This window comes from Agelaius phoeniceus, chromosome 17 (assembly GCF_051311805.1).
Source record: "Agelaius phoeniceus isolate bAgePho1 chromosome 17, bAgePho1.hap1, whole genome shotgun sequence".
In the NCBI taxonomy this organism is placed as follows: Eukaryota; Metazoa; Chordata; class Aves; order Passeriformes; family Icteridae; genus Agelaius; species Agelaius phoeniceus.
Genome location: NC_135281.1, coordinates 8,196,013 through 8,223,663, shown reverse-complemented (window position 1 = coordinate 8,223,663; position 27,651 = coordinate 8,196,013). Strand labels below are relative to the sequence as shown.

The following is a 27,651-nucleotide window of genomic DNA, read 5'->3' as shown; positions in this document are numbered from 1 at the left end:
TTCTGCTCAGCATCCAGTGTGAAGCTTCCAGGACAGCTTCTCCAGGAGAGGAGAGTAACAGCAAACACAGTGAAAGGATGTATTCTGAGAGTACTGAAGTGTCAAAAAATGCAACAAGAAATTTTTCTGACTTTTATTAGAAAGTAATGTCCTCTTGTTAACAGCACAGAGATAAAAGAAATGCTACAACACAAACCACCTGGGACAAAGAAAATCCTCTGCTTCAATCCACTGCTTTCTTAGTATCTCACAGTTCCCTGCAGGCAGCCCACAGACTCCAAGAAGGCCATGACAGGAAGGACCACACAGCTAAGTGATGTTTTGTGTTCTGGTATCAAAGTATGTTCCCAGTAAAAACATGGTGAGGAATCACTGCCTGATACCACTCCACTGTCCGCTGCAGCTACCAAAGTGTTGAGAAAACGTTTAAAATTATGGTATTAACATCTTTAAAATTATGGTATTAACCTCTCCTCCTCAGATGGACCAAACATCCATCAACAGCAAGAGGTCTGATAGAGCAGCACTGCCCCCAATACCTGGTGACAGGCATTCCCAGGGAGAGCCAGCAGCACATCAGTGTGGCTGCAGCTAAGCTACACTAACAACGGTGCCAAAGACTGTAAGAAAAGGAAATTTACACACCAAATTTACCAGGTTGATCTTAACACTGATTACTCACGGTAGGAAAATTGACAGACTGTTTGAAATCTCTGCCTTGGCTGGAAGTTCTTGTGTTGCAGATGTGTGCTCAGCCCACAGCTGCCAGTCTCTGTGAGTGGTCAGGAACACCGGCCTCTCTGCCTGGATAGGGCAGGCAGCTGCAGACAGACTGCACAGTCCTGGTTACTGAGCAGTGGTCAGGCATGTGCTTCATGATTTTGGCTGCCAGCACTATCACTGGACTTTCCAAATGGCTTATATGCTATTAAAAGGAAAAAAAAAAAAAAGAAAAGAAAAAAAAAAAGAAATCCAAAGAAAAATAGTGCTCATTCCACACTGGTGAGTGTCCAAGGCCCGTCAGTTTGCTGCTCTGTTCAGTCCCCTAAGTCATCAAAACTGATGATCCAAAACTACACTAAGACCAATCAGCGAGCCCAGACTGAACCTCTGCACCTCAGTGGGAAGGTGCACCAGGTGCTGGGAGTAAGGAAAATGCAGCAGGACTGAAGCTGCGGCAGCTTCTGGGATGGGACAAGACAACCAATGATCCAACACAGTTCAGCACATTGTGCCTTGGAGAAAACTGAGCATTCTGCTCCAAACACTGCTAACCAGACCAAGGAGAGGGAGGGCAGCGCCAGCAACCGTTGGCAGCAATGCTGCAGGGGGTATGCTCTCGCCAGAGTGGAGAGGACATGCATGCCCAGGGCATCTGTCCCCGGGCAAGGATGGGAGAATTCTTTAACAGCTATAAGTATGGAATGGCAAAGGGAAGGGGAATGGGTCCAACAGCTCAGCTCTAATAGTGTCGCTGGTAGGCACCCATTGGTTGCTGGGCTGAGGACCCCGCTCGCCCCTGGGCCACGGTTTGGCTCACAAGGTGGGAGAGTGCAGGACCACTCTGGATAAGGGTGTCCAAGGCTTTCTGTACACTGGGGTTGTCAAAGTTGATACCAGAAGACACCGGCCTCTGGGCGGGCACACTGCCAGGCGCAGGGAGGCGGGTTTGGTGCTGACCATAGAGCGGCTGCGGTTGTGGAGGAGCTCCAGGTCTCGGACCTGCGTTTCTCGAAGGGCCCGGGAGAGCAGGAATCTGCGTGTTTGGAGTCTGCAATCTCTGCTGAGCCTGGTTTAAATTTCCAGCATTCATCTGTGCTGGCCGGGGCTGCCCGCCAGCCAGGTTAGCAAAGTTCTGGTTGGGAGTGCTGGCCGAGGAGCCTGCGGAGGCTGCAGGACCGCTGTTTGCCACAGCAGCTGCCGCCGCCGCTGCCCCGCTGTTGAAGAGACTGAGGATTTTTGCTTGAAGCTCCTGCTGAGGAGTAGAAGAGGACACTGGAACAGAAGGAGTAGAGACCAGAGGCTGTGAACTCTGATGAGCCTGAGAACTTGGAAGGTTGGACTGACTACCCAGTGATGATCCTGAAGGTGGCCCCAAAGGTTGTCTTGACATGGGTGCTGGGAAAGAAAGGAAAGGTGGTTAAAGCTCTGCAAATGCCCTTGAAGGGACACGACACCTAAAGAAAACTAATGAAACAGCTACCAAAGACATGGCATCAGTGAACATCCACCCTCAGATCACAGCTGCACAGCTTTGGGAACCCAAACTGCTCTAGAGAACTGAGCGTAGCAGCCCAACCAGTTATAGCAGTCCTGCTGTTGCCCTAAGAGAATCCAGCATAAAAGATCTTCCACATGAATACTCTGAATTGTCTCATGCATGCAACAACACATCCATCTCAATAAAATGAGGTACTACATGAGGACATTATGCTCCCAAATTCCTCTGCAGTCCCAGGACTCTTTTCCTGTCCCAGCCCTGAGGACCACAAACCACACAGTAAAGTCTGTCTGGGGCTGTGGGACTTACCCTGCAGAGATTCAGTGCTGCCCCGCAGCAAGCGTTCCTTCCGGTCCCTCAGGTAATCAATGACTTTATCTATCTCCTCAGCAGTCACATAGCGATTGTCTGCCAGCAGGTTCAGGAGAGTTTGGATCCTGGGAGAGTGACCTCCTCTGACACCCTCCTCCATGGGGGGTGGGCGCTCCCTCTCCTGCAGAATGGCTTCATCTGCCATCTTGGCAGCCTGCCGGGCGATCTCCTCCCGCTCCTTCTCCCGGGACTCCGTCTTGTAGCGCTCGTAATTCCTTGCCACCAGCACCATGGCATCAGCCTGGGGCATGTTGCGGTGCTCTGCACAAAGGAAAAAATGCTCTGAGTGACCCAAAGTGACCCTGATGGAGGTGCTGTTCCTCCTGCCTGCCAGCACAACCCGGTCAGCAGCAGGCACCGCTCAGGGAGAGTGAGTACAGACTTGGGAACTTCCCAGGCACACGGGAACAATTGCATTTTCAAAGCCAACAGAAGGCCCACGGCTATCAGCCAGCAAGGCCAGCCTTTCCTTCCACAGCTGAGGGCTCAGCCCAGAAATGTCTTTCTTATCTCTCACCAGTTAAAAGGAAAGCAGCTCCCTCTACCTCTCACATAAATCCTCAGTTCTCCAAGATGAGATGGTCCCAGTCATTTTACTGCTAAACCCTGGGACAGATCCAAAACTTGCCCTCTGAAGGCTGTATGCTTCCCAGAGGACGACAGCCATGGGAATAGGTTTGTTTCTGTGCTGCCAATGCCTTAACATCTCATGTGCACATGCAGCTGGGGAGGGAGCAGCATTGGCTCAGTGTCACATGGCTGCTCACATTCACCGCTCTTGAGGCAACAAGCAGCAATCAAATTCTTCTGTAATAAAATGAGTAATGGACAATTTCATTGGTGGGTTTTGGGTCATTATTTCCAACTCCCAAAGCACACACATGAACAGTCACCTGAACACAGATTTAAACTGGGAGATCAAAAGAGCCTTTACCTTCCCAAAAGTGCCCAAAGCTCTGGGCAGGGTCCTTTTAACACCTGCAGAACATCAAATCCTACAAGCCTTTTCCTCCTAACAGAAACTTGGGTTCATTTTAACATTAGGCTTTGCACAAACTGTGAAAGAGTTCCCTGAAACAAACATGCATGCAAAGGTGGCCAGGAGCGGTTGAAGTGACCATATCTAATCTCTGGAATGAGCTGTGGATGAGCTAATGACTGGGGTTCCCATCACGTCTGATACACCAGCAGATCCAGAGAAGAAAAGAAGCTTTGGCCTTCTGCCAAAGGTTTAACAGGTGTTAAACCAAAGAAGTTGAGAATTAAAACCAAGAGTAATGGGAAGCTCAGTGACAGTGCACGTGAGCTGTCTGCAGGAAATGAGGGAGCTCTCCTATCACATCTGCATCTGATGTTAAAAGAAACTGGGCTTCTCCAGTCAGTGAGCACACACCAAGCACTGACTGAGCACTCAGAGGTTTCCTCTCCCAGATGAACTCACAGAACATTATTTGGGAACACAGTAAGGGAGAAATAACCTTTGAAAGCTCAGCTGTGGTCAAACCAGTCACCTGTGTTGACAGATTACATGAACGTTACATGTTGCTATGATCAGAGCAACAGCTGCTTTCCCCAATCACATTTTGACAAGGCATTTTTAGTACTTACACCCACCCTCATGCAACAACCCAGTCACACCTTGTGATGGAAAGTGATGTGACAAGTGTAAAGGTGCTGAGAAGGTGGAGCCTGTATACCCAAACACTTTGTAGATCTATCTTTTCATAACACTGTAGTTTTACCTTTTCATAACTCTTCCCAGTTTCATTATCAAATCTCTATCATTACCAAATCCTTATTAAATCACATTTGATTTTAAAATCTGTCCTTTAATTTGCCACATTCCCAACACACTCTTTCTGAGAGCAACAAGTGGTAGAGCGAGGTTGGGCTGGTATAACTCAGAGATGTCCCAGAGCAGTGCAGCTCTGGGGTCCATGACTTGCCCTAACATTGCAAAGGCTGGCAATGTTAGGAGCCAAGAACACAGACGAGATTCCCTCTTGGCAGGAATTAGACATTCCTTTTGACAAGGGGCAAACAGAGCATTACAGAAACTTTTAAATAATGATATTCACATTTATGACATGGTGTCAAGTCATTTATAACCTCTTATGTGACAGCAAAGATAAACTTTGTTCTATGTGGTTCTGCCTGAAAGAAAAGTTCAGTGACCACACAATTCCCAGGCTACTGAGACCTTAGTACCTTGTGGGGTGCCAAACATGATGTTAACAGTGCAAGAACGGTGAACTTGATGCTGCTGGGTGATGACAATGGCGAAAGGAGACCCTCCCCTGCTCACATCATCCAGGGCTTGTGTCAGTGACATCTCTGTGTTCAGGAAGATCAGGTCCACTACCATGCCCAGGTCCCGCACCTTCCGCCCCACGGACTCTGCGTACTCCCTACCACAAAGCAAAGCAGCAGTTTAACAAATCAGTCACACACAGGAACAGAAACCTTGGCACTGCACCCTCTCCACCATCCCAGATTCGCTTTTCTGATTACTTGCCCAGCTTCATGACGTTTACCAGGACAGTACTAAAGCAATCCCATTATAGCAATATAAAAGCCCTTATTCTGATCTGAATCAGTCATTTCAGTTCAACCAAAATAAATTACAAATCAAGCCTTAGCTGAGCTGAGAAACAGAGTGTTTGCAAAGGGATTTACACTATTACAAATTTGTTTACACATAAATGTGTTTCAACTGAATTCATTAGGGGAAGGAATATCCACCAGCAGAGGTACAGAGCAGGGTACAGAGCAGAGAAGCCAACCTACAGAACTCATCTACTCCTGCTTTGTTCAGTATCCCAACTGTTCACACATGCCTCATTCCTTACTGGCCTGCTCTTTTCTACTAGCTGCTTTCTGCTCTAACCCACTGCCAAAACAGCATCTCTGGATCCACTGCTCCTGTATACCCTGTCCTACAGACTTCCCCATCCAAGCACAAAACTCAGCTTACAAGGCTGAGCTTGAATTGCCAAGGGTTTTTATTTTTAAGCTTACTATACTTAGAACCAAACCTGCAATACTGACTGCACAAAAGTCTGACAAATTCAGTCTGTGTGCACCCACACCTCAAGAAAGAGGGTAATTTTATTGTCTTTGGAGGTGAAGTCTGTAATGGTGATTAAAACTGTCCCCCCTCAACCATCTTTTTAAGAGCTTTGAAGTCACATGATTGTATCTAAGGCATTCAGGAGTCACCTTTCAACAGGTCTATAGAAAGTGACATGAGTGCTTCAGTACAAGATTTATGAACAGGCTCCAGCTCTTAAGGTTTGTAGCTGTTACAGACCAAAATGATTCTTGGGATACTTAGCTGATCCTCTGGCACAAAAAAAAATATTCTTAGGTCAAGCACAATAACTTATGGTCTATTAGAATATCTTCCAAAGAATTTTAGCCACCAGGGGATAAAGGATCTAAAATTTCCTCTCAAGATTTGTTCCAATAGGTAATCAACTCCATCAGAAGATTATTTCTAGTTTCACTGCTTCTCCTGTTTCCATTTCCTGCTCCATTTTCTACCAGCACATGAGGCAAGCTCCAGCTGTCTCTTTCTGCCCCACATGTACAGCAAAGTTAAAGAAAAGCAACTCTTGATCTTTTCTCTGAAGAGTGAAGGAGACAGAGCTTTAACTTTCCCCCTGACAAACATTTTCCTCAGGTTACAAGCCAGATCTGTGATTTATTTACACATTTACTATTCTTTAGTATATTTAATTGTAAACATACAGACATCAGACTGGTGACATTGTTAAAGCCCTCTACTACTGTGCCAGGTGTACCCCCTGTTCCCAACAGGTTGCCTGCCCCGTGAACTCAGTAAGTGCTCAGCTATATGAGATCACCCTGGTTACTACTTACACCTGCTTTTGATACTGTCCATGACTGCCTTCAGCAGTGATTTTGTACTTCTTGCACACTGGACTAATGGCAATGACTGGTATCTGCCCTAGGAACCAATCCAACAGGAGCTCTGAACTAACACCCCCAAATCACCCTGACCCCTGCTCTGTACTGTCACCTGGCTGGCACATATTCCTAAGTGCTATATCATGCTACTCATGAAAAACAAGTACAGGCCCCTACAACCTGTTGAAATGGTAGGCTTCTATGGAGAGTAGGTATAAAAGTATCAGGAGAAGGTATAGCAATAGATTACAAGGGGAAAATACAAGCAAAGCACAAGATATATTTCCTCATCTCATCAAAATATATTTCCAGAAGAAAAATGGGAGCTGTAGCTTCCTGGCGGCTCTAAACCCACGCTCCTCAAGAGCAGCCAGTAAGATAAACAGCCTCAAGGCAGGACTAAGTTTAAATCCATTCTCTTCTACCATGCAATAACAACACTGATTATAACTACTTTCTTACTTTGTCTGTTTATTCACCACTATCACAGAACAATCCACGGGTCTCTCTGCATCAAACCGTCTCTTGATTTCCTCATAGTACTGACGGTACAGCTCCTCCCGGCGCCGCTCCTCGCGCTTCAGGCGGTCTGAAACGAGCCACAGAACGAGTGACACCCTTCAGACCTGCTCAGAGGGGCACAGAGCACCACAACCGTGGCACTGTGGCACCATGGCACCCTCCCTTTGAAGTGGTGCAGGTACTCACCCTCTGGCTCCTTGTAGCGGTCGTAGTAGGAGTCGTCCTTGCGCCGGTAGTAGTCGTCAAGGCGCAGGTAACGGTCGTAAGACTCATCTCGCCTGCAACATTCAGAAGCAGCAATGGTTTCCTGCAGCACCATCTCAGGCAGCAACTTTGGGCAAAGCATCACACCCAAACCTCCCCCAGGTTTAATTTCTGAGGTACCCATCTGCTCCTCACAAGACACAGAGCAGCACCCAACTGTCCCCAGCTAAGGGTGATTTCCTTAAACGCCTGACACCACTCAAACAATTGTGTCAGAAATGCCATAAAAACATTACTTTGGCAAATAGGATCTTGGAGAGTTTACCTGTACAAAGGGTCCCGAGGGTCTCTCATATCCCGTGGATCCCTCATATCTCGTGCATTTCTCATATCCCGTGGATCCCTGTATCGATCATACAGCGGCTCCCGTGGGTCACGAAGATCTCTAACATCACGTGGGTCCCTCAAGTCCCTTGGATCCCTCAAGTCCCGTGGGTCTCGCAGGTCCCGTGGGTCCCTGTGGTCTCTGGCATCACGCATGTCTCTGCCTCGAATGTCTCGAGCGTCTCTCGCATCTCGCCCGTTCCTGCCATCCCTGCCATCCCTGGGGTCTCTCCGTGGGCTCCCCCGAAGAGGGGAGCGGTCACGCCTGGTATCTCGGCCATCCCCGTAGGCATATTGCTCTCTGAGGAAAACACCAGGGAAATTCCATTAGCCTGCTAACAACACGAGTACAGTTACTCTTACATCTCTTACCTGAGGTGCCAAAGTCACCTTTCACAGCAGCTGAATCCTCCCTCTTACCCCACAAAAACAAACATTGACCAAAAGTCATATTTTTGAAGCAGTCTGGAGAAGGTTCTTAATTCTAATAATCAGCACGGCCAAACAAGACCCAGAAAGCTCCTTAATGGAACACTAAGTGTAGAGCACCTGTGGATGAAGTGAACAGGCACTTCAGAAACCACCATTTTAAGGCCTCTGACCTCCAACATCAGCCATAGATGATCTATCAATCATGTTTGGCAAATTCTTTGAGAATTTAAGGTGATGTAGGCTAATACCCACATATATGCAGTAGCCAGGAGTGTTCAATGGATCCATTAAATTTGCTCATCAATGACAGCAGAACATTTGAAGTAACATTATTGGCATATGATTAAAAAAGGAGCAGCTTGTGAGGAAAGACATTGCAGGTTCCATGTTGCAGTTGGGTTTGTGCTGCTGACAGAAAGCAAAGACAGATATGGCCTTCTCCTGGATTTGAGGGATAGTTTCTGTAGAAAGCCAGCCTTATGTTTATAATGGCCTGGTTAAGAAGGTACTAAACCCAACCAGTACTGCATCCTCAGTGGCCACAAAAGGCTTCTCTGTTGGATCTGAATGATCCATCTCATTCAGACTTTACATTGCAGTCTTCAGAGGCAAGGAAGAATAATGCTCCAGTCTTCATCTTTTCCCAAAGCAGTAGAATTTTTTCCAGGTCGTATTCTGTTTTCCAGAGAAGACTTTAACTTCACTGTAGTCAAAACAAAGCATTAAAAAAAATCTTGCAGAGAAACTACAGAGCTTGATGTGTTCGGACTGTTTTTTCCCCAAAATAGTGACAACCATCAGGAAAAAAACCCAGCTTTTGAATCTTTTTATTTCCCATACTTGACATGACTTTTACAGTCCTCAAACAGCCTAATCTAGTTTATGAAAGAGAAGCAGAACCTAAGTCTGCATCCACTGCAGTGCAGTCGAATAGACATCACCTGGAGAGAACGAGTCAGATGAGCCCAAGTTTGGTGTCAGGCAGAGTGACAGGAATGAGATGGAAGAGCATGGATTTTGGTGTCAGACACCCAGCTGTGCTGGGAACACATAAGAGTGCTCACATTCTCTGTTTGCATGTCAGATACAAAGCAGATTTTGGGACAAATTAGGGATGCCACCAAGAGAACACATAGCCTCCTCCTCTAAGTGACATAATGAATTTGCAGACAGCCAGATGTAAACTCCTTCAGCTTCTTGGACATATAAATCCACTTTGTGTTTGTGATCTGCACTGAAACCACATCCTGTGAGAGACACATCATAGCCCCCTTCCCGCAAAACCTACAATGAATGATGGTGGAAGCTCAGGGGAAACTTCTGACTTGCTCTAATGGATACTGAGTATAACTGATCTTTCCATAGCTGTGAGACCATTTAGCAAAACAACCAGATGCAGGGGAATTGTTTGGCATATGACATTTATTCCAGCTGGAGTGGGGGTGACCAGAACAGGCCACATTTATTATCTGCAGAGACAAATAGATCCGGAATGAACGCACAACTGCGACAGAAGTAGAGATGTGGCACAGGTACCCTCAGCTCTTGTGCCCACGTGGCTGCCCTGCTCGAGGGAGACAGCAGCACCAAGGCACAGCTTCCACACCTCAGTCAGCATGGTCTGGCTCCTGCAGCATCAGCACCACTGCCTGCATCTGTTTGGGACTTGGCCCTGCTGGCCCAGCACTGCTGTGTGCGGTGCAGCGTGGGGCTCTGCAGCACTGGCAGTGAGAGCTGCTGCTCCCAGGCCACAGCGTGGTCCAGAGTCCACTGATCACAGCCATGCCCGGGACTTGTGACTGTGACCCCACTGCCACCTGTGCCCACAGTGCTGCTTGGGACCTGGTGCTAACCACATGTGATGGCCATGGTGTATGCAGTGCCAGCTGAAATCCAGTGCATGTCACAGTGGCACCAAAAGCTTTGGCTGCTCTCCAGTCAGGTCCAGTGCTCCTTAGTACTGCAGCACAGGCACCTGCTCTTGCACACATGCAGGATGACGTAGTTTGCAAATGCCCATGGCATCAGTGCTTGTGCTTGTCTCTCTGCAGTGCAGTCCAAGGATCAATGCTCATGGTACAGACACCTGCCCCTCACCCCAGCAGTGCTGCAGCATTGGTGGCACGGAGGCCAAAAATGTGCCATACTCCCAGGGACCTCCCACCAGCACTGAGCACACCCCATGCCCAAGATTTGCTGCATCTGCCACAGGAATCCCAGCACTTCTTGGGCCTGATGCCCACATGCTGGTCTCTGCAAGCACATTTGGCCCTGTGTAGAGTTTAGTGCAGTGCATAAAAATCCTAGATGGTGCCAAGAATTGCAGCTACTCATTCTCTGCTTTTTTTTTTTTTTTTTTTTGGTGTAGATGTCTTGCTAGTTGCACTTTTCCCTCATTTTTGGTAATTTAACAGTTCAAGCCAGTAAAGCACACTAGACGTGGCTCCTCGACTACCTTCAAGTTTAAAAAGCACCATGCTTTTTCATGGAAGGTTTTACAACAGAGGCACACAGGGTGGGTACCTTGTACCAAACAACACTGGGATGTGTCTTAGTGTGCTTCCTAGTGATGCTGTGGAAAAGAAACTGAAGTTTTCTTCCTGTGACAGGCCAATCCATATCTTTTCCCCTTGCCTGTGGCTGCCTACACAGAGGAGGTGAAAGAGGTGAACGTGCTGTGCCCACTGCAGGGTGGGAAGCCAGGAGAAGCTGGAGAGTACAATGGTGACTGCAGGGGGGGCTGGCTCCAGGCTCTGATAACACAACCACATGGGCAGACAGGACCCTGCAAGAGACATTTGTTCTGTCTTGTGTTTTGCTCAAGCGCTCTTTTCCAGTCTCATGGCAGCACTGGAAGCTTTCAACATCAGAAGAGGCAAGATCCCAAGATCCTCTGCACTAGGAATGCTGCAGCCCCTTGGCATTCTCTAGGTATGTCTCGGCTTCTCTGATCCTTGGAGGCAGGAGCAAACATCAAGCGTATTCTTCCTCTCAAGTCTCTTCCAGCCTGTGCTGCAAAACTGAATGCTGGGCTGCAGTACTGGCAGCAGACACAAGGTTTTCCTCGTGCCTGCCAAGATGCCCAAGCCTAAAGGGCTCTCAGAGGTGGAGCAGACACTTTCCTGCTGGAGCATCACTGTTTGACTGGGGAGGTGGCAGTAGGGAAGAGACACAGACATTTAGCACAGGCCGCTGGGCTCATGCCCCAAAGGCCTGAATTCCTAGTATAACTCACTGCTTCCAGGTACTTTACCTTCGTGTGGGACTGGACCTTGATGAAGCCTTATTCATATTTCTTCTTTCCACTGCTTTATTAATATCTGTAAAGAATAATCAACCCATCTGTTCAATGCTATGAAACAAAAAAAAGATCATCAGCACAATTCAAATGAAAGCAACTTAAGCTCAACAACATCCAGATGGTGCAAGGAAATCCATTCAGCAGAGAGACATTGTCACTTTGACAATTTTTTATTAAGTTTAGATAGTACAACATAATGGAAATTTCATGGATTTCTTTGACTTCAAAATAGAGTGGACAGCTTGGGTGAAGTTTTAACCCTGCATGTTCAGGCCTACATCCAGACTCTTCCTTCCATAAGAGAACCTCTTTCTTCTGCAGTCTATGAGCAAGCAGAAAGCGACTCATGGACTCTAGGAGAAAAAGCAGAGTCTGAAAACCTCCGAGAAAGGAATGATGGCCAGCACAGTCTTAAGTTCACAGCCAGTCCTGTTCAATGGAGCATGCCGGTACCCTTGTTGGAAACAAGCCAAGGGTTCTCAAAGGGGCATGTGCAACTGCCTTCCAAGAGACTGCTGCAGTGTTAATGTGCACGGCCCCCAGCACTGAGAAACGGATCCAGGAGCCTGGAACACAGGCTCCTTATGAAGTCAACATGGTGCATCCAAAACACCATTGTTAACGTGATGCAGACTAAGGCAACAGATCAGAAATTTGAAAACTGGTTGGCTTCTGAGCATCTCTGTGAAAAACACCATGAAGGGAAACATAAAGAAGGAAGAGAGCTGAAGAAACAGAAGCTTGTCCTCAACCCACAAAAGTGAAGTTGCCCAGAACTGGCAGGGACCCACACTGTTCTCAAAGCCTCCCATGACAGCTGACTGGAGATGAAATAATGCACTGGAGGAGGGCAAAAGCAAACACCAACATGCCTTTGGACATTTTACTTTAAAGGATCTTTAAAGGAAAAGAACCCAAATCTAGGCCCTATCTGCTCCCCCAGAATCTATCAACAATTAGCATTTCTGATGAGTAATTTGCATTAACCACTTTCAAAGCTCTTGCATGAGAATATAAACATGCCGTGATGTCTTTAGGCAGACTCGGTCTTAATATCTTCTGTAACGTCCCAAACTATCCTTCATTATTTTCAAGATTAAAATTGTAATTAAGGGATCAGGTCTAATTTTTGTTCTTGATGTCAATCAAGCAGCATGTTGTCTCTCAGATGGGGCAGAGAAGCAAGTGCAATCTGAACATGAACTACAACTGCAGCACAACACCACTCACAGGACCCCAAAGCACCTCCCCAGGATCAAACACAGCTGCAGGGTCTACTGTTACAAACTACCTCTGAAGGACATTTATTCTCTAAGATTTACTATTAAAGATACGAAAACACTACTGTGCATTTGTGGAAATACTTGTGTTATGCTACACTGGAGTTAAACTTTCGCAAAAATTTTTACCTTACTGTGTTATTAACGATTGTATTTAATACTCAGACTGCATAACTGAAGTAACTGTTCTCCTTGCATTCATTTTTTAGTTGATAATTTTGCCCCTTAAAGCCAAGTGTTATCTTTAAGCAAGACACTAGCTGCTTTCTTTGGTTTAAGATTATTTTTATTTTCTGTTTTAAGATGCCATTGAAGAAACCTATTATGATTTTTACACTTGGTATCATACATTTCTTTCAAATAAAAAAGTATTTAGATCTCCACAAAAATATGTTACTAGAAGAAAAAAAAAAACTTTGACAGGGATCCTTCTCTTGTGCAAAACAAACACATTTAGTAACATTTTATTTTATGCCAACAGCATTTACAAGTTAAGTATTTGAACACTGACAAAACTTCGGGAAAAAAAAAGCCCAAAAAAAATCTTCCGTCCTGTTGGATTTTGAGATGACAGGGCCACTGTAATCACACAGTGCAACCTTCTGAACAAACACAGGTGACAGGAGTTTCTGGAATCCATCTATCTCAAGTGCAGCAGTGGCACTGAACTAGTGCTTATCTTTTAGCAAAATATCCAATTCCAATTTAAAAGTCTTCAGAGCACAGAAACCACCACAGATCCAATAAATTACTCCAGAAGCCAATTACTCTGCTGTTAGAGAAAAGTCTTTATTCACATTCAAGGCACTGTCACACTTATGCCGACTACACTAAAACTCCCAGATCCCAGGTCTGTCTGTAACACAGAGATCACATCACTCCTTTCTCTTGAGATTTTTGCTTGGGTTTGTTCTTTAATTCTAAACCTCTGCCAGGTTTTTTCAAGGCTTTTCCAATTCAGCATTATCCTTTTTGAACCAGGCATACCAAAACTGAGCACTCTTCCAGCAGCAAAATCCCACAAGTACCAAAACCTCCCTACTTGCACGCGTGTGCTTTGCACAGCCAAGGATGACCAGGGCACTCTGGCTGGGTGCAGACCTTCCCTGTCAGCTTCACTTAAAGCTCAGGTCTGTCTGCATCCAGGATAGGAAGTCCAGGTCCTTTCGCCATCAGTGACTCAGTCTTCTTTATTTCATCCTTTTTTTAAAACATGTTTTTCTCTCCAAGTCACTTAAAAAAGCCCTGTATGGCCAGGACTCAGTTTTTCTAGACCACCACTCAAAGCACTGAGGAATTCCATCATGTTACATCTATTCCATTCTAGATTCACTTGAAATCCATTTAACTCTGTTGTTTTTAGCTGTTCTCCTTTCTTATCAAGTCAAGCACCTTGCAGCAATCTTTACACTAACACTGCTGCTTCCAGCCCTAGAGCTTGCAGTACCTTAAGAGTAACTAAGACAGGATTTATTTTGATGGACATTAATCAATTGCCTTCTCATCAGTGTCAGGTGAAAGAATCCCTTTGCTCCCAGGCTCTGATGCCAGGCTCATTCCATTTACCCTGCCTACTGGCTCACCTGCAGCACTCTACCAGCTCCCTGGAAACTCCCTAGTTTTCCAAGGCTTGTGGAAAAACACCAGTAAACAGACTAGGCAGGTCAGTAGTTCACTGAGCCTCACTGACGTTAATTCTTTTGAGAGCTCTAGATTTGGTAGCTGCAGCTTTACCTTTTTGGTTTTGCTACTGAAATGGAAATTACATTAAACAAATCCCCTTCCTCTTCAAAAACAGACAGCAGAAACACTAACTGGCCTTATCAGTTAGAAATTTTATCATTGCCAGTTAGTTACCCTTAGCTTCTAAAGCAGCCAAAGCTGTTCCTATTTAAGTCTCTACACTTGGATAATGCTGGACATCATTTCTTCTTGTATCCTTCTACCCTCCTTGTCTATTTGCCTTCATTTCCATCTTCAGGCTCCTATTTGTTACTGCACATACACCTTCCCACAGGTTACTATTTATTCCTCCTGTCATTCTTTTTTAAGTCACACTGTTTTTCTTCAAATTATCATAGGCTTACTTTGAAAGTAATTTTTTTCCTTGCATTTAAAAGATTACTCGTGGATTTCTAACCATTCATGTCCATTTAAGTCTGCTCCCAGCACACTTAGCAGAATTATCCTCATCTTTATGAAAATATCCTTTTTAAAGCACCCAGTATTTATAGCACTGCTTAAAGGCTGGCTCCACTTGTGCAAAAATCCCAGCTAAGTTTACTTAGCCAACCAGCCACTAAGCACTGTGACCAATTCCTTTGAGCATGTCAAGATGAAGCCCAGTTTTGGTTTACAAATGTTATTAAACTCTGTGCTGGACGTTTCAATGATCCTTTTCCAGGGCTCACTTGCTGCACAGTTTCTTCTCTGCTCTTAAGGCCAACAGAGCTACCCAAACACTAACGCATAAAAATTCAGGGTAAGACCCAGGCAGCAAGGTGAAGCACACAGCAGGAACTCAGGAGGCGAATAAATTCTGTTTAAATTGATTGAGACTAAGGCCAGACAAGTGTCACACTGTGACCTTCGAGGAGGGCTTTAAAACAACAGCACCCTTTCTCCGGAACGCATGCTGGGGTCAGGAGAGCGAGGAGCAGTTTCCTTACCTAATCTATACCCTTTATAAAGGCGACCCTTCTCACCGTCCAGAGCGGCCTGGACATCTTCTAGACGGTCATACTGCACGAACCCATAGCCATGGTACATGCTGAGGGCTGCAAGAGTTAACAGCAGGGCAAGACCGGTTACAAGCACAGACAGAGCTGACCCACACACACACCGCTAACCCCACCAGCTGCACTCTACCCAGAAACCACTATGCGAGCTTCCTGGGAAAATCTAATCCACCAGGATCAAAGTGCAGAGTTTAAACACTCTGATCAAGTTCCTTCTGACAAGGCAGTGACCAAAATACAGCCCGTGAAGTGACCAAGATTTGATTAAGATGCTATGAAAGAGTATTGTGACATCACACTGCGACCCTAAAAACTAAAACATAGCTGATATATTTGCATTATGTTTGAGCTATACTGAAGGAATCACTTTTCTGGACAAAATGCAGGCAGAGAAAATTATCATTAGAAGGTCACTATTTAGGAACAACATTGGTCACTCCTCTCATCATCATCAAATAGCATTTGACAAGCATGAAGCAATATTTCTCCCTGAAATCCCTGCCACAAAAAGGCATAAGATAATATACTAACCCCTGATTTTGCCATATTTTGAAAATATCTCTTCCATTTCTTCACGAGTCATGTGGTCTGTGGGCAAATTGCCGACAAAAAGTCTTCTCTCTAAATCCTGAGGATTGGTGCTGTTAGTGAAGTCGCTCTGTTTGATGCTATTGCTCTTGCGTCCTCGAGCCATTTTGCTTTCGTTCCAAATCCAACTCTTCACAAAAAAAAAAAATGGCCATGCATATAATTTCAATCCATGACATTAAAATTAAACTGGAACAAGATTAAACTTAACAGCTTTGCAGACTAGAAGCCAACTGGGTCTGCTTGACGCAAACTTCACTCCAGAGAAATCTTAATACGAGGGACACAGAGGTCAGGCAAAAACACTCACTGCAGCACTCTGGTTGAGCTTTTCTGTAATACTGAAAGGTAGCAAACCTAATTATTTTGCAGATAGGTTTTAATGGTTTGACTCCAAACTAAGATACAAATAAAACTAATTTTCCACTAAGACTCCTTAACTTTAAGCTTTTCAACATGCCTATTGTTGTCACATCTAGTTCTTCAATCCACTGATGAGAAATATTGAAATTTATGCAATATTTTAATAAGCTGAAAGGAAACACTCATTGCAACATTGCATAACAGCACCCAAATATTCCAGTAGGGCTTGGAATGAGGCATCAGGAAATACTGCTGAAATACTCCTAAGTGACCACATCTGGGTCACTTCACTACATGTGAAATCTCAGCTTTCCAATCCCAGAAAGCACAGGTCCTTATCTGCATCTCTGTTAGACAGCACAGCCCTGTCCCCATGGAGATGTCAGCTCCCACAGCAGGCGGGTCCAGAGCTGGGAATTTAACCACCCCCAGGTAAATGCTGCACCTTCCTCACCTCCCCCATGCAGAAAAAGCACATTCCCTTAGCCCACACCCCTGCACACAGCTGGAGCAGTCAGCAACATTCACTGCACAAACTCACCCAAACAAATAAAAAAAGCCACCCCAGAAAAAAAAAAACAAAAGAAACCATAACAAACACTGCCATGGCTAACAAAAAACACCATCCCCAGTATTCACACTTTCTGGTTTAAAATTCACCATTAGATAAAGCTCAAAGAAATTAATAACACTGAAACTTTCAAGGTGAACTTAAAAGTTTGAAAATGATTTAATAAAGTTGTTCTACTTCCTAAAATTCACCTACAGGAATGCAGGATGGGATTTTCTGTTAGTAACATGCAAGAAGCTTGGAAAAAGAAAGATGATGAAATTGAGTGTATCAACAGAAACTTATCTTTTTAATCATGCAATGCCTACAACCAAGATACTCCCTAACAGTACCCTGGAGTAAATACAATTTAAAAGTCATCTCTAAATAAATAAATCAAATGTCAAAATAGATAAGACGACTCTATATGAATACTTTTGCAACACTTAACTGGCATGAAAAATACATCTACTCCAGATCTTAGACATAAAATGTACTTATTTATCCTTTAAAGATCAATCAACTTCACATTTGTGTCACTCCTGCCCCTTTTTAGGAAACCCTACAGAGATGGGGGCAGAGAACACTTCCCTGTCTAATCAACTTTTTAAAATTAGCTGCCAGAACTGGGGCGAGGAAAACAAAACTCAACACCCAAACCAAAATCCAACAAAATAACAAAATTAATCTCTTCTATCATATTTGCCCCAATCCCCCTCAAGTTTGTCCACACACATACACAGAGTTTTATCTTCCCCATGAGAAGTAACAAATCCCTTTTTTTTTTTTTTTTTTTTTTTTACACAAAAGCACTGGACTTCTATTCCACTACTGCAGCTCAAGTTCTCATCAGCTGAGGGTAGAGAAGCTTTCAAAATTCCCTCAAAAGGAATAAGAGGCAATAAAACATGGAAGGCACCATCTAGCCCAAGTTCCCATTCAGAGCAGGATGCAGTGCACAGGCACACAGCAAACAGGTGTCAAACAGGCCTGTAGCTGCTGGCAGATCTCCCTTTCAGGATAAAAAGCTGTAAGAAATTCCTTTTCACGTTCCTTAGGGGTGGGATAGCAGGGGGTGTCTGAGGAAGAGGCTGCAAGAACTTTCCACGTTAAGAAAAATAGAGAGCTATTTACCCCACTTCAAAACAATCAGTAAATCAGAACTCTCATCTAAGGTAATTCACTGCCTCTTATCATTTTCCACGCAGAAGATTACATAATTAAGGGCCATTTAGTGATCATAAGACCAGAATAAATGAATGTTGTCCCACCTCTGGGCACGCTACATCTAATTGATGTGAACACCTAATTCCCACATTAAGTCTTGTACCAAATCAGCCAGAGAGGCACCGGCACAGTTTAAAGGTGCCAATTCCCCGCGCAGTAACTGTGGGTCCTACCACAGGACAGCCCACAGCACCTCATGAGCCAACAAAACCTCTGGAAATTATTGAAACCCACATCTCTCTAAAAACCTTATATTTAAAACCAGAGTTGTTTATTAATAGCGCTACAGCTTCAAGGAAGCAAGACTGCTGGAGCGGCATATTGCAACTCATTTGCCACAAGCGAAACACGACACGAGTCTCCGTGAAGTTCGGGGGCAAAGCAGAAACAGTGGGCGCGGAGGGCAGAGGTGCCGAGGAGCGGGAGCTCCCCTCGGAGCAGCCCCGCGCTCCCCCAAAGGGCCCTCCGGGGCACCGCCCGTCCCGGCCCCCCGCACCTGGGCACACGCGGCGCCGCCCACACGGTACCCGGGGAGCGCCCCCGCCTTCCTCCCGCCGCCCCGCCCTTGTCCCGCTCAGCGCGGGCCCGCCGCAGCTCCCGGGCCAGCGGGGAGGGACCCCCGGCCAGGAGCTTCACACCGGCGGCCGCCGCTCCCTCCCGTGCTTCCTCTCCCTCCGTCCGGGCCTGGGCGCTGCCAGCGCTGCTCAAGCCGCGCACCGGTTCTCCGGGGGTGCGGAACAGCCCCATCGAATCCCGGCGATCCCGCACTGCCCGGATGCGAGGCGGAGGGGCGGCCCGGACGCGAGGCGGAGGCGCGGCCCGGACGCGAGGCGGAGGCGCGGCTCGCCCGCAGGCCGCGAGGCACGCCCGGCCCGGCCTCAGCCGAGAGCGAGCGGGCTCTCTGCTGGGCTCGCTGCCGTAAGCCTGTCGCTCGGGCGCTCCGCGTACCGCGGCCGCGGACCCGCAGACTCACCGCCGCTCCCGGCCCGGACCCGGTGCCCCGTCAGGCCGCCGCCGCCAGGACAAAGGCGCCACCCGCCACTACCGCACGGCGCCGTCGCAAAGAGGAGGAGGGGGAAGCACGGTCGCTATGGCGACGTAGCGCACTTTACGGCGCGGCAGGGTACCGCCATACCTGCCGAGGCACAGGGCACTTGCCCCGGCTCCCGGCGTATCCCGCGGTACGGCGCTGCAAGGCAGGCCGGGAGTTGTAGTGCCAAGGAGGCCAGGCGGGGAGGCCGCTGGGTGGCGCTATCGGACCTCGCGCGGGGGAGGCGGCGGAATCGGGATCGGACAGGGACCGGGACCGGGACCGGGATCAGGATCAGACTGGGACAGGGACAAGGATTGGGGTCAGACTGGGACAGGGACTGGGATCAGACTGGGACTGGGACAGGGATCGGGATCGGACAGAGACCGGGATCGGGGTCAGACTGGGACAGAGACCGGGATCGGACAGAGACCGGGATCGGGGTCAGACTGGGACAGGGACCAGGATCGGGGTCGGGATCGGACAGAGACCGGGATCGGGATCAGACTGGGACAGAGACCGGGATCGGGATCAGACTGGGACAGGGACCGGGATCGGGATCAGACTGGGACAGGGACCGGGATCGGGGTCGGGTTGAGACTGGGACCGGGATCGGGATCAGAGTGCTGTTGAGACAGGAGTAGTTGTCGGGGTCAGACAGGGACCAGATGGGGCTTTGGAACGGCACCGGGACCGGTGTCAGGATCGGGACTGGGGTGGGGATCAGACCAGGACAAGTTCTGAGACTGGGGCCGCGATCGGGATCAGACTGAGACAAGGACCGGAGTCAGGATCAGACTGGGACCGGAGTCGGGATCAGACCGGACCCAGGGCCAGGACCGCAGTGTTCCTGACCCGTTCAAGGGGTGGCGTTCCCGTGCTGCACCCCCAGCCCCGGCGTTGCCCCGAGCAGCAGCTGCCCCGGGATTCTGCCCCGCTGTGCGGGTAGCGGGACCGGGGGCTCTCGTAGGGGCTCCCACCTGAGCAGCACCCAAGCACCGGCCCCTGCCCCGGGACCAGGAGCGAGGGGCGCTCACAGCCCGCGGCCACAGGAGACCCTGCTCAGGCAGTGCCCGGCGCCGCGGGGATTTCCCAGGCCAGGCTCACGGGAGTCAGGCCCAGAAATCCCCTTCTCTCTGCGGCCGCCCCCTTTGCCCTCGAGATTCCCCAGGGACCCTTCGTGCTCCCGAGTGAGTCATTCCGGGAAGTGACATTGGCCTGGGGAACCCAGAACGCTCGGTTCCCAGTTCTCGCTGCCGTTGTCCCCGGGAGCAGCTGTGACCCGGCCATGGCCGATTGTGGCCACCACTCTCTGGCTGGGGCCGTGACCGTAACCGGGAGGCGGCTGCTGCGGTCTGTCCTCTCCGGCACCACGGCAATGTGAGCAGTGTGGCGGCAGTGCCATTAGTGACCGGGGCACCGAGGTGACCGGAGCACCGAGGGGCGCTGGGGAGCCACCGTTCGCTGCCCAGCCAGCGTAATGCCAAGGGAAGCGCAGGGAACGCCTCCGGAGCGGGCAGGGAACCTGGAAATTCCTTGGGGGTTGCTGGGAACCGCTATGGGGAACTGAAACGAAGGTACAGCCACGGCACAGCACTGTTGCCCCTTCCCCTTTCAGGACTGACGCGTTTGCGGGGACACTCCGCCCCTCTTGGCGGCTCCGGGGGCTCTCCAGGGCTGCAGCCAGAGGGGCTCTCCCTGACCACAGCCGTGGGGGCCCTCCAGGGCGACAGCTCAGGGGCTTTTAAAGCCTAAATAAGAAAAAAACCCAAAAAACCTCTCTGAGCTGCTGTTGGAAAGAAGTGAAACCTGGAGCTTCTGCGGCGGGGGGGCTGCACAGGCGCTCCCCTCCCCTTCCCGCGGACCCCGGCCGACCTCTGCCCCTGTCCCTGCTCCTGCCTGTGGCCGTGACTCCGGCCGGGGGTTCCCGGGCGGGCGGCGGGGGCTCGGGGGGGCCGGCGGGGAGCTGTCCCCAGCCGGGGCCGGCGGGGAAGCCCCGGACAAGGCGGCCCAACGCCCCTTCCTGGGCGGGAACGGACCGAGGCATTCTTAGCAGGGCGGCGGCGGCGGCGGCCGGGGCGCAGCGCCATGAACCGGCTGGGGCTTTGGGGACTGCTCTGCGCGGCGCTGCTGGGCGTGAGTGGGGCCGGGACCGGGGCAAGGAGCGGGACACGGGCAGAGGCGGAGGGGATCCCTCCATCTCCGTGTCCCGCCGGGCTTTCTGGGAAGGGGCACGCTCCGGCCGCTCCGGCCCGTCCCCTCGGGGAGCCCCGGGGCTGAGCGCGGGCGGCGTGAGCGGGACCCGGCGGCGCTGCCGCCTCGGGTCCGTCGATCCGCTCTCCAGGGACACAGCCAGGGCGGAGGAGCTGTCGGGACTGCCTGGTATCCTCTCCAGCTCTTCTACCCACGCGCTTTCGCTTTCCCCTGATGGCGCGGGCCCGGCAGCGCAGCCCCTCCCTGCGCTGGCCCGGGGGTCCCCACGGGCAGGGACGGGCAGCGGCGAGCCCCGGGACCCTCGGCCGGGACCCCCAGTCGGGTGGGGCGCTGGAACCGGCTGCCGGCGCTGCTTTCACTTCTCGGTTGCCTCTGGGCGGCTGGGACGGCCCCGCAGCCTCCTCCTGTCCCCGCACCGGGGCTGCTCGAGGTGCGCACGGGGGTGCTAAGCGCCCGGCCATGCTGCGTGCTCGTCTATGGCACCCTCCGGCCCTCTGTCCCTCGCTCTCTGCCGGAGCCCCCGTCCCTCTCCCCAGGATGGCCAGGCAGATCCGCCGGGAGCTGCCGGGCTACTGGGGATGGGCAGCGAGGGGCTGGCTCTGTGAGAGGAACGGTGCTCTGGGTGCTCTCTTGCACCCTGTTTTGCCCCAGAGCTCATTCCCTGCCTCCTTTTTACCCTTCCCTGTGCAGGTAGTCCCCTGCTAGGGGGAGCAAGGGCAGGCTCTGGCAGTTTTCATGGGTGATGCGCTTGTCTGGGGCTTTCCTGTCCCTCAGGGACGGCGTGTCAGCCCTGGGACGGGGCCGGCAGCGCTCTGGGCACGAAAGCTTGGTGATCGCTGCTCCCTCTGTGAGGGACTGCAGTACTGTTGGCGGGGGCACAGGGTGATGTGCAATCACCTTCTGGTAGGAAATGTGGAGCAACTCTGCCAGAATCACTGCCACCCCACTTCAAAGACAGCACAGATGGCATCAGGCAGCGTGGGTGGCTGCTGTGGTCTGTGGTTAGTGGAGGTGTGGGAAGAGCAGTGTGAGGAAGCCCTCACCTCGGGGTGCAGGTCAGCACATGTGTCTGTGGAAGCGCGGTGATCCCAGGAGCATTGGATATGAATTCACAGGTCTTGTTTCTTCCAGTGCTGGGAGCCTGCTGATGCCTTGACATGCTTTGATAAGCAGTATATATACAAGGGCAGATGCTGCAACCGGTGTCGGCCAGGTATGGAAACCCTTTCCTGGGGACCTCACAACTGGGCAGTGCCAGGACCTACTCTGGGCACAGTGGGGAAAGCTTTGTTTGGTGTGATGGAGCCCCTCCACCTCACTGCCAGCAATGCTGACAGCTTCACCTCCCTGTGTCATCTCAGTGATAGAGCAGCTGGGACCTTGTGGGTGGTCTTGCAGACCCCTTGGATCTTACCAAATGTGCCACAGCTCTCTTGGCACTGTGCTCTTGCAGCTTACAGGACCCCATGGCAAAGGCAGCTTTGTGGGGGGAGAGTGCTGGCACTGGCACTAGCAAATTTTGATGGTGTTTGCCAGCTCCTGCTGTCACTATCAGGTCATCTCTCAGTCCCTGGAGTGCTGGAGTGGCCCCACAGCCCTCCCTCCCCACCTGGCCCCTGCAGTGTTTGTGGTGATCAGAGCTGACTCCTTCAGCCCTGGCTTCCATGCAGAAGAGTGCAGCAATCCTGGCATCCACAGCTGCCAGCCTTCCCCTGTCCTGCTGGCAGAGGTGCTGTCTGGAGAGAGGGAAAGCCTCCTTGTCCCTTCCTCACCAGCCTCTATTGCAGGGGAAAAACTGATGTCTGAGTGCAGTGAAACAGAAGACTCTGTCTGTGTCCCCTGTGACAGCGGGCACTATCAGCCAAGCTGGACCAAGGAGAAGCACTGTGCTCCTCATGACATCTGTGAAAGCAGTAAGTGCTCCCTGTGACCACTGACCCCAACCTGGGGGGACTGGCTGCCCTGCTTGGTGTCTCACCTCATCCATGTTCCCTCTGCCCAGATGCTGGCCTGATTGAGAAGATAAAAGGAAATGCAACACACAACACGGTGTGCCAGTGCCAGGCTGGCACGCACTGCTCTGACATCAGCTGCCAGACCTGTGTGGAGAACCAGCCTTGCCAGCTTGGCTCTGGCTTCGTGGCAGGTAAATCTGACAAGCTGTTCCCACTCAACAGGACTGATGCCCTGTCAGTGCTGACATCAGGGAAAGGGGGCTCCCCCAGCCTGGTGCCCCCTGGCAGGGCTTTGGGAGAGCTGTGCCGTTGCCACAGGGTGTGCTGCACATCTGGACTCTGCAGCCCCTTGCCCCCCAGGCCCTCTCCCCCCACAGCCCCATCTTGCTGACCTTGCTGCCATCTCTGCTCCTCTCCAGCCAAGGCCATGGAGCGGATGTCATCCCCCTGTGAGCCCTGTGCAGAAGGCACCTTCTCCAACGTCTCGTCTAAAACCGAGCCGTGCCACCCCTGGACAAGGTATTGTCTGAGTACACACCATGTACTTCCTCCAGCCCCAGTGAGCACATCCTCTGCTGCCAGTTTCCTTGGTGGCCTTGGGGACTGGGGAGCTGGCCTGGCCTGTGAGGGACACAGCATCTGGCTGTTGTAGGGCCAGGAGAGAGGAACAGGGCCAGGAGCACAGTGTGGTCCAGGACAGCATTGGCTGAGGTCGAGGCAGACATTCAGGCACTTGTGTCTGTCCCTTGCTCTGTGCACAGATTGCTTGTCCCTTCAGAGGTGTCCATGCTGTCATCCATGCTGGAAGTAAAGGGTCAGGATCTATGGGGATGCCCCATGCCCTGTTCAGGTTCTCCCTCCCAGTGCTCTCTGTGGCTGTAGTCATCAGCCAAAGCACAAGCCCTCTCCATGGGGAGTTTGGCTTTGAGGATGTCATGAACTGGCAGGTCATCCCTGTCTTTAGAAAGCTGCTTGAGGGTTAATTGCAGTTCCTGGTAGAAACATGAGCCTTATTTCCAAGCTGAATTAGTCTTGCTTCAGCTGCCAGCCATTGGATTTCACTTTGCTTTTATCTGTGCCCAGAAATTACTTCCCCACAGAGCTACTTGTAGCCTATCTTAGCTTTTCTGTCATGGCTACAGTGCTGAAGCCCTGGGGGCTCCCCTAACTGAGCAGGTCTGCTCCATCCTGTGCCTTGTCCCTAAACTTGTTGCCATCCTCAGCAGTTTCAGCAACTCCAGGCCAAGCCCCAGGGTTGGTACCCTCCTGTGTAGCTGCTGTCCCACTCATACCGTGTCGGTGGGGGTCCCCCTGCTCGCCCTACTGGAGCTTGGCAGGCTCAGAGCAGGATGTGTTTTGGGACAGCTCAGGTGCCTGCCCAGCCCCAGCTGTTCCCTGAGCTCAGGTTACTGCTGTGGTGACATGGCCTTGTTCTTCCCTGCAGTTGTGAGGAAAAGGGGCTGATGGTGAAGGTGAAAGGGACGAACTCCTCGGATGTGATCTGTGGTGAGTGCCTGGTGCCCAGGGCCATCCAGTGCAAGGCAGAGAGCACCCAGGGCTCCTGCAGCACTCAGCAGAGCTGGCCTCATGCATGGTGGTTTTGGGGGAGGAAGGTCTGAGTGTGTGGCCAGTGTGATGCCTTCCTGCCTCAGTCTCCCTGAGGGATCCCTGTGGGGCTGGGGTGTGACTCTGTGTCACACTGGGTGTCCTGTGGTGCCTCACTGACCCTGTGTCCTCCTGCAGAGTCGAGCAGGCGCTCCTCCCTGTCAGTGCTGATCCCCATCACAGCTGCAGTTGTCACATGCCTCGTGGGTGTCTGCATCTACTGCCTGGTGCACACAGGTGAGGGGCTAAAGCCTGTGAACTGCTGCCTTGGCCGAGGGAGGGAGAGCCTTGGCCAGAGCGGCCATAAAGGGCTGAGGGGTTGAGCCAGGGAGGACAATGGCAGCTCTGCTGAGAGTGGGGAAGCTCCTCTGGGGACATCACCAGGGCAGGGTTTGCTGAGTCCTGCTCTGTCTTTGGGAGCAGGTGTGTTGGCACTGCTGCAGCCTGAGCTGGGCCAGCTCTTGGTGCCCCACGAGGCCACTCTGGCTCCTGCTGTGACCCCCAGCCTGCCCAGGCTGGCAGTGGCAGCAGGCACAACGTGAGCTGCAGGACCTGTGGTGCAGCAGCACCAGCCCTGGCTCTGACCCTGGGCACGAGCACTTCCCCCTGAACATTGCCTTCTCTGTCCCTCTTTCCATCCAGATTCCAGGCGACGAGGGCCAAAGGAGGTGAGTCTACCCAGAGCCCCCTCCAGCAGTGGGTTGGGATCCCTCCTGGGCACAGCTGGGGATGTGCCAGCAGCAGAGCAGGGGCTGTGGCTTTGCAATGTAGGAGGGGTGGGGGCTGATCTAGGCTGCCTGGCTGGGGCAGGACAAGGGCTGGGGCAACCTGAGGGTGCTTCTGGCAAGTGCTGAGCATTTGGGAGGGACCCATATTCTGGGCTGCATGGGAGTGTAGCAGGAAGGATGTGGGTGCAGAGTGGGGGAATGTAGCTACCTGCCCCTGACCCCTGCCCCTGTGCAGATAGAGGCTGGGGAGCCCGGAGAGAACTCAGATACCCAGCGGCCCACGGAGCAGGATGAGAATGTCTTGCCTGTGCAGGAGACCCTACTCAGGGGCCAGCCTGTGGCCCAGGAGGATGGCAAGGAGAGCCGCATCTCGGAGCAGGAGATGCTGTGAAGGCGCAGGGCACTGCCCCCGACAGGAGCACAGACTGGACAGCACCATCTCCTCTGTCCCCTCTCCAGCTGGGGAGGAAATCTGGCATCTGGCCTGGCTGCAAATGATGGGATGCTGCAATGGACCATGGCACAACCACCCCACGGGAATACCACTACAGCTCCTGGTCTGGTCACCTGCACAGGGCTGCCCTGGTGGAGCAAGGCTTGGCTGTCCCCGTGGGGACATGGAACAGAGCCCCATCCTGCTTCCTGCCCAGGTGATGCAATGAAGCCCAGCGTGCCTGCTCACCTGCTGAGCCCTTGCAGAGCCCAGTGCAGCCCCTGGCACTGCTGGCAGGAAGACCCCAGCACAGAGCCCCATCTCCCTGAGTGTTGGAGAAGCCAGGGCTGGGAAAGGGGGCTGTGAGATCACCACGGCAGAGCTCAGTCCCCTGTCTGGGGTGCTGTGGAAGCGCTGCCCGTGCTGGCGCAGTGTCCGGTGGGCGCTGCCATCCAGACAGGGCACCCCGGCCCCTGCGTGCCGCCCAGCGCTGCCGGGCTCCGTCAGACCAACAAAGGCCGGACCGGCGGGCCCACGGCTCTGCCCCGGGCTGGGGATCGCGGCGGCGGGGCCGGAGCGCAGACAGCGGCGTGCGGCGGCCGGGAGATGGTGCTGCGGGACCGGCGCGGGCTGCGCGGGGCGGCACCGGCACCGCCCGTCCCGCGTACGCCCCGGGCGGGCACGGGGGGCTCTGGGCACGGGGGGCTCTGGGCACGGGGGGCTCTGGGCACGGGGGGCTCTGGCCTCGGGGGGTCTGGCCTCGAGGGGCTCTGGCCTCGACGGGCTCTGGCCGCGGGGTTGCCCAGCGCGGGGCCCCCCCCGCGGCTCCCCCGCACACCCGCCCGTCCGTGCGGGAGCGGCCTCGCTCCGTCACCTCCACCCAGTGCTGGCGACACAGCGTGATTAAAGGTGATTTTCTGCCCCTGTGCGTGAGCAGCCCCGAGCCCCTGCCGCCCACTGATGTTCCGGGAAGGATGCTTTCGGAATGGGCGGGTGCTCCCAAGGCAGAGGCTCCCAAGGCAGAGGAGGGAGGGAAGAGCTGCCGCCAGCTGTGCTGACCCCCACTGTCCCCCCCCCGGGCCCTCCCCAGCACACCTGGCTGGCCCCACTCCCCTGTGGCGGCCCTGCAGCAGGAGCTGTCCCAGCACAGCCATGCCCAGCCCGTGTCCCACGGCAGAGGAGACAGGGGATGTGGGCAGGGCTGCCTGCAGCAGGCAGCTCCGTGCCCCTCTCCTCACTGCTCTGGCAGTAAAATGCACAGGTGAGGTCCATCGCACTGCAGGGCAGCACTGTGGGGTGCTGTGGTGTGGCAGTGGAGTCACCCCAGGCTCCAAAGCACTGGTGTGGGGCTGCAGCAGCACTGAGCCCACTGCAGGCTTTAGGTGCTGGAAGCAGCCTCAGCCTGTGACCCACCACGATCTGAACACAGGCAGCACAGCACGAGAAAGGCCATAAATCCCTGAGCAGGAGCAGCTGGAGCATGGAGCAACTTTGCCAGTACAGGCAGTGGCACATTATTTAAGGCTCCTCTTAAAACCTAATGTTAGGTTTAATAAGGGAGATAAAAACATGGC

At 51.7% G+C, this 27,651-nt stretch overlaps 2 protein-coding genes across 10 annotated transcripts; one reads left to right on the top strand and one right to left on the bottom strand.

Moving 5' to 3' along the window:
* Positions 1–119: 119 nt before the first annotated feature.
* Positions 120–19,247, bottom strand: NCOA5 (nuclear receptor coactivator 5). Of its 5 annotated transcripts, none has more exons than XM_054644531.2 (10): positions 19,086–19,247; positions 15,916–16,102; positions 15,316–15,423; positions 11,319–11,385; positions 7,575–7,934; positions 7,232–7,323; positions 6,986–7,112; positions 4,802–5,001; positions 2,531–2,854; positions 120–2,118 (listed from the first exon to the last, which is right to left on the bottom strand). In XM_054644531.2, the coding sequence occupies exons 2-10, from the start codon at positions 16,076–16,078 to the stop codon at positions 1,463–1,465; spliced, it is 2,097 nt and encodes a 698-aa protein (XP_054500506.1). In that variant the 5' UTR covers positions 16,079–16,102; positions 19,086–19,247; the 3' UTR covers positions 120–1,462. The 5 variants fall into 5 exon arrangements, with proteins under 5 accessions (XP_054500506.1, XP_077043457.1, XP_077043458.1 ...); XM_077187342.1 differs by lacking the exon at positions 19,086–19,247 and adding an exon at positions 18,830–18,983; XM_077187343.1 differs by lacking the exons at positions 15,316–15,423; positions 15,916–16,102.
* CD40 (CD40 molecule) lies at positions 19,246–27,020 on the top strand. Of its 5 annotated transcripts, none has more exons than XM_077187348.1 (9): positions 19,246–19,293; positions 22,488–22,569; positions 23,144–23,269; positions 23,359–23,502; positions 23,731–23,830; positions 24,756–24,817; positions 25,055–25,153; positions 25,559–25,584; positions 25,880–27,020. In XM_077187348.1, the coding sequence occupies exons 3-9, from the start codon at positions 23,155–23,157 to the stop codon at positions 26,033–26,035; spliced, it is 702 nt and encodes a 233-aa protein (XP_077043463.1). In that variant the 5' UTR covers positions 19,246–19,293; positions 22,488–22,569; positions 23,144–23,154; the 3' UTR covers positions 26,036–27,020. The 5 variants fall into 5 exon arrangements, with proteins under 5 accessions (XP_077043463.1, XP_077043462.1, XP_077043461.1 ...); XM_077187347.1 differs by lacking the exon at positions 19,246–19,293 and adding an exon at positions 20,586–20,719; XM_077187346.1 differs by lacking the exon at positions 19,246–19,293 and adding an exon at positions 21,126–21,278 and having other exon boundaries at positions 25,958–27,020.
* The last annotated feature ends 631 nt before the right edge of the window (positions 27,021–27,651 follow it).

Excerpts from the sequence above, each read along its gene's own strand:
- NCOA5 (XM_077187342.1), bottom strand. The coding sequence starts at position 18,859 with ATGGGGCTGTTCCGCACCCCCGGAGAACCG. Across the intron at positions 7,935-11,318 it reads AGGTCCAGTCCCACACGAAG|AGAGCAATATGCCTACGGGG; the intron begins GTAAAGTACCTG and ends TGTTTTCCTCAG. Across the intron at positions 2,855-4,801 it reads CATGTTTGGCACCCCACAAG|AGCACCGCAACATGCCCCAG; the intron begins GTACTAAGGTCT and ends TCCTTTGTGCAG.
- CD40 (XM_054644575.2), top strand. The coding sequence starts at position 22,879 with ATGGTGTTTGCCAGCTCCTGCTGTCACTATCAGGTCATCTCTCAGTCC. Across the intron at positions 23,831-24,755 it reads CCGTGCCACCCCTGGACAAG|TTGTGAGGAAAAGGGGCTGA; the intron begins GTATTGTCTGAG and ends TCTTCCCTGCAG. Across the intron at positions 25,585-25,879 it reads GGCGACGAGGGCCAAAGGAG|ATAGAGGCTGGGGAGCCCGG; the intron begins GTGAGTCTACCC and ends GCCCCTGTGCAG.